At 46.1% G+C, this 17,328-nt stretch overlaps 1 protein-coding gene across 1 annotated transcript in view; it reads left to right on the forward strand.

Annotated features, from left to right (window-relative positions):
• Positions 1–17,328, forward strand: part of CDHR1 (cadherin related family member 1) — a gene marked incomplete at its 5' end in the record, with an annotated part of 63,427 nt that overhangs the window by 27,664 nt on the left and 18,435 nt on the right. Inside the window, 2 exons of the mRNA XM_015416744.1 lie at positions 3,715–3,782; positions 15,476–15,704. Of these exons, the coding sequence (XP_015272230.1) occupies positions 3,715–3,782; positions 15,476–15,704 (297 nt within the window). The remainder of the gene's footprint in view (positions 1–3,714; positions 3,783–15,475; positions 15,705–17,328) is intronic.

A 17,328-nucleotide genomic window follows, 5' to 3' on the forward strand; every position in this document is an offset into this window, starting at 1 on the left:
ATTACCAGTTGTACTAAGATGAGGAAACGGCTGCCATTTTCTAAGCTGCAGAGACAGGAGCCCAACACAGGAAGGAAGGTTGTGAGTCGTCCCCAGATTCTCCCACCCTAATAAGAGCCCCATTTGGACTGAGGCCCATAACGAGAGACAAAGACCTAGAGGGAGGAAATTCTATACCGAGGGGGAGTCATCACAATAAAGACTCGATAGCTCATTAACATGTTCACACAAGCCCTGTGCATTAGGTAGAGGTTGGGTTGCCATTCTCCAAGAGGGCTAGGCCTAGCAACACGCCTCCCGGGCAGCTCTTTTTGTAGCAGGAGCTCCTTTGCATATTAGGCGGCACACCCCTAATGTAGCCAATCCTCCAAGAGCTTACAGTAGCCCCTGCAAGAAGAGCTCTGTAAGCTCTTGGAGGATTGGCTACATTAGGAGCTGCCTGCTTTACCTGATGGATCATCACTTGGGAAATGTACAATAGGTTGCTGCATTGTTCGGTGCAAATAACTGTACGTTGGTATTTATCCTCCATCAGGAAGGAGACAGTTGGACTCTTCGTGTTATATAACTTAGTTTGAAAGTGTTTGAAATGTGATGTTGTAGTTTGAAAGTGTTTACAATACACTAGAGTTGACGTTGTGTATCAAAAGCAAATATATTTAGCTATAAGTACATGTGAATATTGTGTTTATTATTTCAACACAATGTGTTTTCTGTGTTTATCTAACTTAGCCGTGTTCCCTGTGTGCTTGTTGTGGTTCTCCAAGAGGGACCTGGAGATTTCATGGAAATACATTCGGGCTGCCAGCCTCCAGGTGGGGCCTGGGGATCTCCTGCTTTTACAACCTATCTCCAGCTGACAGAGATCAGCTCCCCTGGAGAAAATGGATGCTTTGAAGGGTGGACTCTGTGGCATGGTACCACGCTGAGGCCCCTCCCCAAACCCCGCCCTCTCCTGGCTCCACCCCCAAAGTCTCCAGGTGTTTCCCAACCCAGACCTGGCAACCCTGAATTCCGTCTGCTCTCCAGAATGAAGAGATTGGTCCCCTGGGAGAAACAGGCTGCTTTGGTGGGTGGACTTTAGCATCATGCCCCACTGAGGCACCCTCCCCAAACTCCACCTGCCCCCGGCTCCATCCCCAGATCTCCAGGAATTTTCCAGGATGAGGTTCGCAGCCAGGATTCGTGAACAACTCCTGTCCCATGCAGAATATTGTGCTGGTCTTGGGCATTTTTGGTTTTAGGCTCAACACGATCAATCCTGATGGCCCAAAGCCGGTATGGAGCAATGCTGATCAATGGCATCTAGCAGATATCTAAAGGTAAAAGTAAAGGTTCCCTTGCTCGAAAGCCAGTCGAATCCGACACTAGGGTTGCGGTGCTCATCTCTGTTTCAAAGCCGAAGAGCCAGCGCTGTCCAAAGATGTTTCCGTGGTCATGTGGCCGGCGTGACTAAACACCAAGGCGCACGGAACGCCGTTACCTTCCCACCGAAGTGGTACCTATTTATCTACTTGCAATTTCTTGCTTTCGAACTGCTAGGTTGGCAGGAGAGCAGATATCTACAGATAAGCAAAATATGATGTGCACTTTACGTGCATTTTTAATGTGAAATGCTACTTTAGTAAAATAATAGTTTTGACAAAGAAGAATACCATATTATCATCAACTGGGTAACAGCTAGTGAACTCCAGTGAACACTACACAATGCTGGCACAATTTATACCACTCCTAGAGTCTCTCTTGAAAGGTAATAATTTTTCAGTGCGTTATACTAAATATCTGGAGTGGCATTTGAATGAACCACTTGCTGCTGTGTCCTTACATTTCTTTCAATAATACCCCTGGCTTTCTTCCATTATCCAAACCCTCCCATGAAATTTACGGCTGAAGTTTTACAAAAATGTTGTAGGGAAAAGGGAAAATGTCTTTTTATAAAAGGAAAGTGCCCATTTCCCCCCCTTTTTAATTTTCAGTGCTTAAATATACATTGCCTTCAAGCCTGGGTAATAAACGCTGGCTGCTTTTCATAAGAGAAAAAAGCAGCTTTGGAAGGGGCAACTTAAATGACGCAAACTTGCATTGAATCAGCCCATTGGTTCATCAAAGTCGGTACTGTTTACTAAGATTGGCAGCAGCTCTCCATGGTCACAGAATGAGGCCTACACAGGTCTTTCACATCACCTGCTACCTGGTTCTTTTTAACTGGAGATGTGGGGGATTGAACCTGGGACCTTCTGCATGCCAAGCAGAGACTTTTCCACTGAGCCACAGCCTGTGATGTCCTTGCTATTAGGGGAAACAGTTTTTTCCTTTAAACACTTTCTCTGTACATAAACTCTCTTCAGAACTCTTCCATACTTGTCCCTCTCAGGGCTTTTTTTGTAGAAAAAGCCCAGCAGGAACTCATTAGCATAATAGGCCACACCCAACAGCAGAAACTCATTAGCATATTAGGCCACACCCCTGACAGCACAGCTCATTAGCATATTAGGCCACACACCCATGTTACCAGAGGTGTGTTAATCCAGCCACGCCCACCTTTTGCTTCTTATTCTGTTGACCTTGTTTGCAGAAACTCCTTTGCATGTTAGGCCACACACACCCCAATGTAGCCAATTCTAATGTGTTTCTGCTGTTGGGTGTGGCCTGTTATGCTAATGAGTTCCTGCTGGGCGTGGCCAACTTGGGAACCAGTCGGAACTCTGTTCCTGCCCAAAAATAGCCCTGGTGATATCACAGAATCTCCTCATAGACACCCCTCCTCCCACACTCGCAGTCAGCAGCCAATCAGGATACACTCATATTCCTCTATCATTCTTCTCCTATTACTGCAGTCAAACATTTAAAGAAACACACACAGCAAAACATGGAATAATTACACAGCCCCTCCCTTAAAGTAGTGAAGAGAAGCAGCGAAGGGGAGAGATATCCTTTTCCTGTCCACTGATTCTCCACTCTGTGCCCCCTTTCTGGCATCTCTTCCCTTAAGGACACACACACAGTTCCAAGTGCACATTTCCCTCTCAAAGCATGCTATGGGAACTGGGGAGAGGGTGTATCTAGAGCAGGGGTCATTTCCTGCAGGAGCGCACAGGAGCGCACAGGAGCGGAGATCCGGCAGTAAAGAGCCCAGGGGGCAGGCACATGCAACAAGCCCCGCCCCCTGATCCCAGCAGCCCTCAGTCAGAGCAAGAAGCAGCCAGGTAAGTTGCAGAGCAACCCCCCCCCGACCCAAAACAGTCCAGTGGCACCTTTAAGACCAAGTTTTATTCAGGTACAAGCTCTCCCTCCTCTGCGAGGGCAGATCTGCACGTTCCCCCACCCCCCAATAGCTAGCAATCCAAAACAGTCCAGTGGAGCCTGAGCGGTGGGTGTTGCCTTCTGACACACTTCCGGTGATGTCAGGGGGCGTGGCATAGGCAAATAAGTTATGCTAATGAGTTATGCTAATGAGCTCCTGCACCTCTTTTTCTACGAAATGACCCCTGATCTAGAGTGACAACGTGGAGTAGAAAAGGGGTAGGTGAGTCAAGGGTTAAGCACTCTCTTCCCCTCCTCTCCATTCCTTACCCCTCCAAAGCCGCTTTTCTCACTGGAAAGAACTGCATTCTGACTTTTGCTACAGGAGTGTGCAGGTAAGGACAGTGACCAGTCGGCCTCTTTGGCACACTTGCATTTCAATTAACCCATTTTTGTATTTCCCTTCTTAAGGCAACAGATCCAGATTCTGGACTTTGGGGTGAACTGAAATATTCCATCTACGGAGCAGGAGCAGATCTGTAAGTGTAAAATACGTAGATATTGTTTGATCTTTTCAGAAAAATGCAGGGTTTGAGTTCTGCCACCTTTGCATCAGCGATGTTGAAATATATTCCTAAGGAGAAGGTGTGTCTTTTGCAGGCTGTTTCTCTGAAATGGTGTTCTGACACAAAGCAATGTGAACAGGACTGGATTCTCCTGCACAAATCCAATCTGACCGTACAAATAACAGAAGCCCTGTTCAGACTAGGAACGCATGTAGAATCTGAGTACAGTAAACTCTTAATTTTCCTTTATACGTGCTGTCAGTAGTTCTCATATTACATTCAATGCACGTACAACTGAATTTGAGTACAGTACACACTTAATGTACAATCTGAGTACGATCTGAGTACAGTATACACTTAATTTTTCTTTATACGTGCTGTCAGTAATTCTCATATTACATTCAACGCATGTACACGGCTCAGTGTTGCGATTCAAGCACCGTATTTTTCAAGGTCCTGGTTCCTGTAATTTTGTAAAGAGAATGCGCATTTGCTCTTTCTTACAAACAATGTGTATCTGTGTTGACTGTAACCTGGGAACAAGACTGTGCTGGAACACTAGAGACTGTTTTAGGCTTTAACATTCATAGTATTAGAATTTACTTTTCGCGCACGATGTGGTGTGCAATCGGTTTGAAACTGATGCTGTGAGCTGCAGTTTGGGGAAAGGCGGGATTATCAGTGTTTTCTTAAAAAAACAACAGTCAAGCAAACAAATACAAGTAAAATATTAGGAACTGGCAGCAATTCTCTTTGGGGTAAATATGAAGGTGTGCAGGATTTGAGATATGTGTGAACACACACACGCACTGCACCACTGAAAGGAATAACAGGAGTGGACTGCAGTACTGGATGATGTGGTGGAGCTGACTGGCGTGGCAAAATGTTTTGGGCCACCCTGGATGGAGCCCCAGAATGTCCAGAAAAATCAGTAACTCTTCCAGTTTGCAAAAGGGCTTCTAAAAACAGTATCAACAAAAATGAATAATACTGTTATCTCCTTTAAAAAGTATTTTCTATTTAGACATTAAACAGGTTGGGGGATGGGCTATCTCTTTTCTGTTATGCTTAAAAAACAAAAGCCATCAGAAGGAATTATAATGGTGTTATTAGCAGTGCTTACCTCACAGGGCAGGGCGGCTGGACCCTCACTTTTTATGACTGCTTCTCTGCATACTATTTTAGAAAGCTACAGAAAGCAAAGCAAAGCCCTCCTATCTTCCTCGTCCACATAATCTGTGCCCTGGGGCTCAACTCACACTCTGCGGACTGTCCTACCATTTGTGTTTCCAGAAAGCTGGCTGAGATATCTGATCCATTATCATAGCTGTAATGCCCGCAAAGGGTAGAGTTGCCAGCTGGCTAAGAGGGGGAATGCCTTGTCCCTTTAACAGAGGGTTAATGAGTAGAAATAGGCAGCTGAAACTTTGCATGGCATGAAGCTGAATAACTTTTCGTGGTTATTAAAAGTAATAGTAAAAGGGCTTCCAGTTTTGGCGCGTTGCTGGCGGGTGTGCTCCTGCGAAGCTCTGGAGAGAGCAGCCCGTGGGGAGGGAGTCTGGCTGGCTCTGGACAATGGGGGTGCCTCTCCCAAGGCCAAGGCCAAAGGATTGAGGCTCCCTCCTGTCCCTATAGGTCCTGCTGCCGCTATACCATTATGGGCATGAGACAAGCATACCGAACCAGCGAACAACAGACTGGGCGAAAATAAAAAATACTTTCTCTTACCTGATGAAGTGGATCGTAAGATGCTAGTCCAGGTGCCCCCAAGAAGAAGCAGGGGGGAGGAGGCTACCCACCCCTTGAAAATGACAAAGAAGATTTAAAAGAATTACAGGGGGCAGAAAGTGGCAGAATTTGAGCAGATTGCTGGTTTCAACTAGCACAATGCCAGACAATTAAAAGCATTTGTGCTAATAAACTTTTAATGACTTAAGCGAACTTTTCCCAAAGTATAAACAGTGTCTTATCGGGCTGAAAAGATGGTGGCGAAAGCGAAGATTCAACAAGGAACTTCCAGCTCAGCATGTCCAGTTTCCAAACCGGAAGCGAACTTTGACTTTCCAGGCATGCTGGATACTGCATTGCGACCTCTATTGGCACAGATGACCAACATCAACAAGACCTTGGAGTCTTTACAAAAACAGCTAAAAGAGTCTAATAAAAGAACAGAAGAAGTGGCAAACAAGACGAAAGCAATTGATCAAAGACTGGAAGATGTGGAAAAAGAAAGGTCTTCAGACAAAACTTAACTTTTGCAGCTACAAATGGAAAAATCTTCATATGTGCTGAGTTTTCAGGGTGTTCCAGAAAACAAACCTGAGAATCTAAAAGAAATCCTTAGCGAAGTGCTTGCACCAGTGACAGGTATCAAGGTGAAAGTGTTACAAAGCAAAATGGATATGGCCTATCTGACATATTCAGAATTTATTTAAAAAAAACCCTGCCTGATGAAATATATGTCAGATTCTCTAAGAGATCCATAAGAGATACAATATTGAAAGCAACATCCGGGACTACACTGAAAATCAAAGAAGAAGAGATCAGAATCCTAAAAGACATTCCATTTGAGATAAGGAAGAAGAGAAAATTATACAAGAACTTAACCACTTATCTACAGGATAAGTCCACCACCTACAGATGGATACTACCTGAAGGCTTGATGTTCAACTACAAAGGCAAAAAAGAAAAGATTGACTCTCTTACTAAAGCGAAGCAGTTTTTGGAAAGACAGCAAGATTCAGAAAAAGACAAAAAGAACACAGAAGGAGAAGGAAAAGTGGATAGCTCCCAGGACTTGGGAAGTCAATGAACACCCACAGATGGCGGCTCAGAAGTTGAATCCGAATCAGAATTAGGGGAAGCAACACCCAAACCACCTCGGGACTATAAAAGCAAGAAGAAAGGAAAGAAAGGCAAAAAATAGCTTTAATCTAAGAATAAATGTTTATATTACATTACGAATTCTTGCATTGTTAATAGCTTTAACTTTATGCATATTGAAACAACAGAATGAGATTTTTATTCTTAACGTGAAGAGAAAAACTTTGACTTAAGATAGCAATAATTATGATATATGGTCGTTGTGTAGCTGTAATTTTAGTTAGTGTGTAGTTTGTTAGGTTGTATGTATATAAAGTATTTTTTAAAAAGTAATAGTAAAAGGGCAGCTAGAGGGATTGGTGTAAAAGCTAGCAACCCAAAGGAAGAAGGGAGTGGATGTTTACTTACTTCCAGTATTCACGGTATTGTGTCCATTTAAAGTTTTTCAAATCTTGCATGTGACACTTTACTTTAGGAGGTCATTGTTAAATATATCCGAGTACAATCCAAAGCAGAGTTTTACCTTTCTGCATCCACTGAAGTCAATGGGCTTAGCAGGGCGTAACTCTATTTAGGATTGCAGTGTTAAAGAGCAATCCTAAAAAGGTCTACTCAGAATTTGACTCAAGTTGGGCTTATTCCAAGGATTGCCCTGTTAGTCTCTTGCGATAGAAAACTGTACTCCTGGCTGCTTACAAAATGCAAACCAATCAAACTATAATCAAATATCAACATGTGATAAAAAGCTCTATTAAAAACCACATCCGCCGGTGCTTGATAAGGCCTGTTTGAAAAAATAAGTTTCCAGCTGCTCGTCAAAGGAAACCAAAGCTGCCTCCTGGGATTTCCCTGGGCATGGCACTCTGCAAGAAGATATTAACGCTCTTATTTCAGTGCCTTGCCTGCATGTGAAGATTTCTGATACCATAAAGACTTTTACAATCCAATGTTTGACAATGGGGAGAAAGCAGAAGGAGAGGGGAGCCGAGTGTCACAGAACAAATCTGAGTAAATGTGCAGCAGAATCCAAAGAATGCTTTCTTAAGAGTAATCCCCACTGAATTGGCCTGGATTCTGGGGCTACGTTCCAACTGGCAGTTTGGCCCTGTTAAATACTGGGTTCAAGACACATTGCAGTGAACAGCTCTACTTTATTAAGTGAATTTAGGAACAAGACTAGAAACCTCAGGGCAACAGCGATAGGCTATTTACATAACATTAGTTTCTCATTGGTCACTTCCAGAGTCCTGGTGGGCTATTGTCCTGGAGCTCCAAGCTCAGTCAGTCTCTGGTAGATAGTCCTGGAATGTTCCAGACCTAACATATAACAAGCCCAATATAGGCACTTTTCACAAACGGATTAAATGGGTCTGGTCACACAGCCACAGCTCTCAGCCGTTCCTGAGTTGTACTCACCCCATCATACAAGGAGTTGGAACCAGAATAAACAGCCACCACATAACATGTCATGCTTTTGGTTTCCCACACATTCATCACATGTGGCTGGATGTCTGAACATGGGGGAGCACATACAAAGCAGACTGGAGGTCTGAACCTGCAGATCCATTCCCGCCGCTAGGGTGGGGTTTTTCTGGAGTTTTTGCCTAGATGCACATATGCACCCATGCACATGAGTGCATGGGTGCATATGCACACACGTGTGCACATATGTGCGTGTACGCATTTTTAAAACGACCAGGCAGTGCGCTCCATGGCTGAGGCACTGCAGTAATGTAGATGCTTGACAACAGGATGTCCACACGGGTAACCCACAGCAGGGTATGCCGTCTGGATGCCCCGCGACACTTTAAGCTGGTACAGTTAGAGGCGGTGCCATATTGCGCCAAGCTGCCCGTCTGACCGCAGTCCAGGTAGATCTGTTTAGGATTGCACTGGTGCCATATATATTTTTTCGGCCCAAATCTGTACTAATATTTGTCAGATCCATTGAGTTCGATTTAATGTTGGGGGCTTTAAAATAAATTCAGCTGGTTCTTTGCAGTGATTAGTGATGGATGTTTCTGTGATGGACGGCTGCGCTTTCCTATGGCCTCCAGACTTGGAGGACGGGAAGTAAGACTACAGTCATTTAATCTAAATCCTTAAAAATGCTTACTCTGGGACAGTTCACATGTCCCCAAGGGGAATACTCTGCGCGCAAATGGTTTGCTCTTGCCTTCTGGATCTGAGGGAAAGGATTCGTTCTTGCCTTCCTTCTTCTGAAAAGATATCTGAAACAAAGCTAGCAAAATAGCCAAATCTTGCCTCTTTCAGGCTTTCCCTGCCTGCGTGGCTGACGGATTTATTTTATTCAGGGCCTGATTTAATACCTTGTTCTTCGCAACAGCATCCAGAAGTAGTTCTTTCTTGCTCCAGCACCGAGATTGTGTTTGGGGAGAAATCCATTGTGCTTTGCTGCTCAGAAACATGAAAACCGTTAACAAGGAATATAAGCAAAACGGGATTCAAAATGAAACTCAGAATGCCTGACAATAAGTCTCTGTAAACAAAGCGGCCCCTGAGATCTTGGATAATATTCAGCATCACATCTAAACTGATCAGCAGTACACCAGAACCACATGTTGCTGTATTAACTACTGAGAGCCAGTTTGGTGTCGTGGTTAAGTGTGCGGACTCTAATCTGGGAGAACCGGGTTTGATTCCCCACTCCTCCACTTGCACCTGCTGATGTGACCTTGGGTCAGTCACAAGCTCTGGCACAGCTGTTCCTGAAAGAGCAGTTTGCGTCAGAGTTCTCTCAGCCCCACCCACCTCATAGGGTGTCATGTTGTTGGGAGGGGAAGGGAAAGGAGTTTGTAAGCCGCTCTGAGACTCCAAGTGAAGGGCGGGGTATGAATCCAATCTCTTCTTCTTCATCATCAGTGGCAGCTCCTAATCGAAGGCCTGGTGGAAAAGCTGCATTTTACAGCCCTGAGAAACTGTAAAAGGTCCCGCAGGGCCCTGATGTTATGTGGGAGCTCATTCCACCAGTGTGGAGCCACCACTGAAAAGGCCCTGGCTTTAATAGCGGCCAACCTGGCATCTCTCGGGCCAGGAAGAGTCAGGCAATTCTGTGTCCCTGACCTCGGTGCTTTTTGGTATTGTAGATTTGGATTCAGACCTAGCCTTAGGGTTGCCAGCCTCCCGGTGGGGCCTGGAGAGCTCCTGGAATTACCACTGGTCTCCAGACGATAGAAATCAGTTTGCCCTGTGGAAAACGGCTGCTGTGGGAGCAACGCTCCCTCTAAGCTGAGGAGTCTTGTGAGCAAAAATCCTACTTTGTGAGCTGCTGGCATTAAAGTTGTGAGCGAGCGATTTGGCGGCTGCATAAATCAGTTTGCTTTGGAGCCATCTCTTCCTGAGCTCAGACAAAAATGGGTGCGCTGGAGGCTAAAAGACTGGGACTTAGATCACGCTAACTCAGTTTAGAGGGAACACTGGTGGCGAGTGGACTGCATGGCAGTGCCCCCCGCTGAGTGAAAGGTTGGTGAGATGGCCATGCACAAGCACTGGAGCAGTGCCTCGTGCCTTCCAGATCATTTCCTCGTTTCTTAAAAAAAAGTTATTAAACTGCACTAAAAACTAGCACCGACTGGGAAAAGAAGCCAACAGGCTTTCTCTGACCACATGCAGCAAGGTACTTCCTCCATGTCTGAAGCCAGGCTCCTCCATGGTTTGGAAGCTTCATCTGGTACAGAATGCCAACGTCTTTTGACGAGGAAAGATGTGGAGAATGACTTGTGTTTACTTTAAGGTAAGGGAGCGGTGGCGCAAGCAATAACAACGCTTGCCTGTAACATCATAGCGAACAACCCTATGGCTGTTCGAGACCCACCGTGGCCGGGGTGAGCACCCGGCCCCAGTCCTAGCTCCCGCCCACCCAGCGGTTCGAAAGTTAAATGAAATACAAGTAGATAAATGGGTACCTACCCTTAGAAGGGTAGGGGGCACCCTCCTCCATATGGGGACGTGGTGGAGTTTGGCGGCGGCGGCAGCGGCGATGAGACCAGCAATGGCGGTGGCATCAGTGCGACGGCGATGACGGCAGCAAGTGGTGTGGCGACGCGATACGGCGATCCCTGGTGGCCGAAAGAAACAACAGCGCCCAGTACCTGGTTCCTGTCCGTCGACGGGGGAGGAGGAGCAACAGAGAAGCGCACGGTGGTGTGGGCGGCGCCGGCACAGCGGAACCGGATATGGACAGAGCTGAGCCGGGCCACCGCGGGCCACGCACCGGAAGACCAACACCGGGAAGGATCGACACAGATGCCGGCTGACTCAGAAAGACTGCCGAGGAGAGGCGAGAACAAGCGAACCCACCCGGGTGCTGGTAGTCATCCCCACCCCCCCAATAATGTGGCCATAGAATTAGGATCAATATATGCGCTTGCAGCACAATTGTGAACCGGAGCGGTATAGAAGCTGACTGTAATAAATAAATAATAATAAATCTACACTAGTTACCGATTCAGTTAGGATTGCCAGGCCTCTTGCTATGGTGGGAAACCTCCTGCCAATTGCTGCTGTTGCCTGCAGCCACACCAAGCATAAGTACAAAGGAACATAAGAGAAGCCAATGCTGGATCAGACCAATGGACCATCCAGTCCAACACTCTGTCACACAGTGGCCATCAGGAGGTCCACCAGCAGGGCCTGAAGTCTGGAAACCCTCTCACTGTTTCCTCCTCTCACTGACCAAACACCAAGAATACAGAGTGTTCCAGACACAGTGTTCCATCTGTACACCTTGTGGCTAATAGCCACTGATGGACCTCTGCTCCATATGCTTATCCAATCCCCTCTTGAAGCTGTCTATGCTTGTAGCCACCACCACTTCTTGATATGGTGAATTCCACGTGTCAATTACTCTTTGAGTGAAGAAGTACTTCCTCTTATCTGTTCTAAGTCTACTGTTCATTCATTTCATTGAGTGCCCACGATTTCTTGTATTGTGAGAAAGGGAGAAAAGTACTTCGTTCCCCCCTTTCTTTATCCCATACCTGACATTCTAAACCTCTAAGCAGTGGGGGAAGATTATTTTTTTTTTAAAAAAATGCTGGCCTCCTCTGTGCTGATATACAACTTCCAGGTACAACCTGAAATGACTAGAGGTAGTTCTAGGAATTGCCAGAAACCACATGGTAAAACCAGCAATTCTTAGGGCTACCCATTGTCACTTTCAGGTTGTAGCCAGAAGGGACTAAGTGACCTCACCAACATCACAAACACATGCAGTACCCATATCCCTGCACACCAACCTTCCCACTGGTTTCCAGGCTCAGCCTAGCCATCCTATATTGATTTATGGGCCAAACTTATGTGAGAAGCCCTACACAACTTAGGCCTTATATTCCTTTTTTAAAAAAAGAATTTTATTTTAAAAAACAAACAAACAAAAACAGACGAACAAAATACATTTTAAAACTGAGGGTTCCATTTACATCTTAATTTTGTATAGTAAGTTACCTCATACACTGCCTACTTGTATAAATTTATCTTTACCACCATACCTTTTTTTGGTAAATATTTAGCCTTATAATTAAAATATCAATTGTGTTTTTTTTCCAATCCATTGATGCACCAATATTGTTTATTTATGTGAGAAGCCCTACACAACTTAGGCCTTATATTCCTTTTTTAAAAAAAGAATTTTATTTTAAAAAACAAACAAACAAAAACAGATGAACAAAATACTGAGGGTTCCATTTACATCTTAATTTTGTATAGTAAGTTATCTCATACAATGCCTATTTGTATAAATTTATCTTTACCACCATACTTTTTTTGTAAATATTTAGCCTTATGATTAAAAATATCAATTGTGCTTTTTTCCCCAATCCATTGATGTACCAATATTGTTTATTTATGTGAGAAGCACTACACAACTTAGGCCTTATATTCCTTATGGAGCACCACCTGTCCTATGTATTGCCTCGTCCCCTCACCCACACAGCTGAGGCTTTGTTGTGTATACCTTGCAGTGAGAACGCAAGGACTGATTTCACACAAGAGCCGCACCATGATCACGCCTCCCTTTGCCCCGCTTCTATTGGTCAATTTCCCCTCAAAGCCACACAGCTGCCTTTTGACCTGTGACTTTGCCCGATTTCCCCCATGGTTCTGTGATCCTCAAAAAACAGGATCACGAAACTGTGGGGGAAATCGGGTGAAGCCACGGGTCAAAATGCAGCCACACAGCTTTGAGTGGGAAATTGACCAATAGAAGCGAGGCAAAGGAAGGCGCGACCACTGCGCAGCTCTTGTGTGAAATTGGTGAAGAAGACGCTATGAGGTCATGGAGCAGGACTTGCAGAGCTGTGGCATCTTCTGGTGGAGTGGAGCTCATTGCCCCAAGAACAGGACTCTAGGAACCCCCACACCACCTTTTTGGGGTTTTGGGGAGGGAGGTTGCCCCCCAAAGGGGATTTTTTAAATTTGCATTTCTAAAATAACTACATAACTATAACAAAAAAAGGGAGGGGAAAGACTACAGACTAAGGGAGACAGAGAAGAAGGCACTAAAAGCCCAAGTGTAGAAGGTTACATATGTTTATAGATACAAAATTGTAACTCTTAGCAATTAACTTCTGACATGAGGAGTTTCCTTGTTCATCGCTTCAAGTTAGAATCCAGCTTATCTGTCTAGACAGAGAATAGCTCCAAAGCTAATTAAGAAATATAGAGACCTTAAAAGACGTTGACATCTCCCATTATGCTTTCCCTCCCTCCCCACAAACACGACGTTGTGGAGCCTAGATTCACTCAGTCAATACAGTCATCACAATTGATCCTCTTCCTTCTCTGTTGATTCTTCTTTCATAAACAGCTTTAATGAAACAGGCTCTGTCCAGTTAGTACCGCTTTCCTTTTTCCAGGGCTTTCACTCACTTCTTGCTTCATTCACACTCTGGTTAGAGATACCAGCCATTCACTTTGCATGTAGATTTTATAGTACAAGAGTAGTCCACCCTTTGTTATCGCTTTTTGATCTGCTTGCCACCATCCAATATAAGCTAGTCATGGTCTCAATTTTGTCTATAATCCAAGATTCGCTGCTTCTTGTTATAAACCCTCATCCTTTAGAAGTATCGCCATGTTTAAAGCCATTCCCGTCAAATATCCCACTTTAGCAAGCAGATGGCACCCGATTCTATGCTGTAGGAAGAGTCTATGGTTAGGTCACCTGACCTAGCCCTCTGTTTTTGTTCTTCCTGAGAGACGCTTGTGTCCCACCTCCCTCAATGCTTCCGATCGCCATCTTGGAGGGTTGTTTACATTTACTGATTAAAGTTGCCAAAGTCTCAAAGGTCTGTAAACGCTTTTATTGGAAAATTTATCTGATCTAGTCCTTCTACTGTAATCCATTGCCACTGTTAGCTCAGTCCCCCATCGTCCCGCTTCGTTCAATCGCTTGAGGGGGTAGGGCATTCCACTCCCCCTTCCCACTTTAAGTTGTGGGGTCTTCGCAACAGGGCTCTGATGTCTCGCTTTAAACTTAAACTCACTCATCCATCTTCAACTTTAAGTTGTGGGGTCTTCGCAACAGGGCTCTGATGTCTCGCTTTAACTTAAACTCACTCATCCGTCTTCAAGGATGATCCAACGGGTCTCCCTGGTATCTCGCTAGGCAGAGTAAAATCGCCAAACCTTCATACACTTGTCCCAGTGGTCGCTTCGAATCCAATACTGGGAATCAGGGCAGGACCTTCGGAGCAGAGAGTAGCCCCCCTGTGCCGGCTGTCAGCCGGAGGTAGGGCTCTCAAAAGCCCCCTGGCTAGGAGCCCATTGCCTATGGACTCCATGGAAGAGTGCACACAATCGAGCTCCCTCCAAATCCCCGATTCATGGCAAACGTCTCTCGGAGGAACAGAGAGCCGCGGCCATTGCTGAAGTGCCGAAAACCGGAAGTATCCACCACTACCTTTTTGCATCTGCAAGTTAATTCCTGTTATCCCGGAAGGCCTGTTTACAAGAATAATGCTGGATGACTGTTGACCTTGGGCACTGTATTGCTGTTGGCTTTGAAGAGGGGTGTGTGTGTGTGTGGTGTAAGTGCTGTCCAATCACAGGCTTTTGAGTAGGAGCCGCCGCCACCACTATTCCATCATCATTACCCCCCATCATCGCACCTCGACCATCAATTGTGCGGGTATTAAATGGGGTGCGAGACATCCCTGGATGAAGATGGGATGGTTGTGCTGCTAGGAGGTATGTTATTGGCCTGGAATTAATAACTTTTTCCAGAACCCCCTCTTGCAATTAATGTTTCTGTGGCATCTAGAGCACCGACACTTTAGTGTCAAAACAAAAACAAAATTAAGATGTATTGTTTTATTCTGCTTTTATCTGTTTTAACTTCAGCGCTCGTGCCTCTTTGTTAGCCGCCCTGAGCCTTCGGGGAGGGTGGGATATAAATCCAAAAATAAATAAATAAATAAGATGACTTATGGAAACCCCATAGGGGTCTCAAAGCAAGAGATTTAACAGAGGTGGTTTGCCATTGCATTTCTCTGCATAGTGACCTGGTTATTCTTTGGTGGTCTCCCATCCAATTACTAACCTGGGCTGACCCTGCTTAGCTTCCAGGATAAGGCTGGGCTGGGTCATCTATGGCAAGGCTTGAAGAGATACATTGGTTTGTTTCTTTATATTGTATTTTGCTTTTAGGTGACCAATGAGCCTTGTAAATAAGTAAGCAAATACTATTCAGTGACAGGATTGGGACTAGAGTCACCATACCCTGAAAGGGCGTAAGAATCCGCACATGGTACCTATGAACACAGCCAGAAAGAGGCCTGACCTGTTGAGGAGGTGAACGTCATCCTTTCTATGCTGTTTTCCAGATTCCTGATCCACCCATCTACTGGGCTTATCTATACCCAGCCATGGGCCACATTAGATGCTGAGGTCACCTCCAAGTACAACTTCTACGTGAAGGCAGAAGATACAGAAGGGAAGTACAGCTTGTCGGAAGTCTTCATCACCGTGCTTGATGTCAACGACCATTCTCCGGAGTTCAACGGGAACATCCAGGAGAAAACCATGATTATTGGATCGCCAGTGAAAGTGGAGGTGGGTCACGACACGCTGACCTGTTCGTTTTCTACACGCTTTCCCCATCTTCACATTGAGAAAGAGCTAAATGTCTCCCAGTGCAAACCACTGCTGGAGAGACAGAGTGAGTCACAGTTACAGGCAGAGGTAGATTCGGGGGGGAACGCGGGGGATCACAGTTCCCCTGGGTGAGGTGCGGGGGGGTACATGACAAAGTCCCGCCCCCTGCTTCCGGCCGCCCCGCTTCCGGCCCTCATTCAGCCAGGAGGAGGTAGGAGAAGAAGGAGGGTATGTTGCTTCCTCCCTGCCTCTCCCCACCCCTGCCTGCCTGGGGCCAGGGAGGGCCTTCGTGGGGCTTCCTCGCACTCCCACTGGCCTTGCAGGTCCACTGCCGGGCCCCTGATGGGGCTTGGCAGTGGAGCCGCAAGGCCGGCGGCGGCGGCCAGGACCGTTGGAAGCGGGGGGCCTTCGCAGGGCTTCCTCGCACTCCCGCCAGCCTTGCAGGTCCACCGCCGGGCCCCTCATTGGCCATCACACTTTTTTAAAAGCACTGGTTTTTTTGAGGGGAGATATAGTCCACTAAGACTAGCGTGCCACCTGTCCAGGTTGTCCAGAGGTCCCCATCAGCTCAAGAACTGCAGATCTTGGAAGCTAAGCAGGGTTGACTCTGCAAGTATTTATGTCACACTTCCGGTGATGTCAGGGGGTGTGGCCTTATGACACACTTCCGGTGATGTCAGGGGGTGTGGCATATGCTAATGAGTTATGCTAATGAGTTCCCCTAGCTCTTTTTCTACGAAACGACCCCTGGCAGGGACACGGGGGTGGGGGGAGAGGAAGAGAGCCTGGGGAAATATCTCAGGCAAGGGGAGAAGAGATCCAGGTGAGCATTTCTGGGGAGATGTTGGAATGAAGGGGAATGGGACGGAGGGACAGAGTAGAAAGTAGCCTTCTCTCCTACCCATGAAATTTCACACGTATGTCCTTAGTGGTCATAGTAGAACAGGGGTCCCAAACATGGTGCCTGCAGGGATCCCAAACAGGGGTTCCAAACATGGCACCCACCAACACCTTTCCTGGCACCCACCAAGTATTTTTTAGAAAGTGAGCGGGGCAAAGTGGGGCTTTTGCCCAGCAAGGCTTCTGATTGGACATTGAAGCTTTGATTGGCATGCAGACTTTTAAAAAATATTGCTTCTGCAGGAGCTGTCAACAGAGCACAAGGATCTTCAGTGTGGGGGTGAAGGCGAGCTACGGCAGCCACAGACTCCGCCTCCTGCTGCAGCCATGACACGGCTGCGTCCACCACGCTGCGTCAGAATTCCAAAAGTGCCCACAGGCTCAAAAAGGTTGGGGACCCCTGTAGTAGGAAGAGAAGAAGCAATAATGCCTGGCATCATTCTTTGAATGCCATTTGTGCAGAAGAGGTGGAAGAATAATGCTCTCCCAAAAGCATATGCCTCGGAGGCCCTATTTTGACTTCGTTTTATCCCCGCTTAGTAATTAATACCATGAAACCTTTAACCACATCTTCCTCTTAGCCCTCTTGAAAGTTAAGAACATAAGAACATAAGAGAAGCCACTGGTGGATCAGGCCAATGGCCCATCCAGTCCAAATACCAGGTGCCATCAGGAGGTTCAG

Source organism: Gekko japonicus, unplaced genomic scaffold (assembly GCF_001447785.1).
Source record: "Gekko japonicus isolate JY-2015 unplaced genomic scaffold, Gekko_japonicus_V1.1 scaffold2881, whole genome shotgun sequence".
Classification (NCBI taxonomy): Eukaryota; Metazoa; Chordata; class Lepidosauria; order Squamata; family Gekkonidae; genus Gekko; species Gekko japonicus.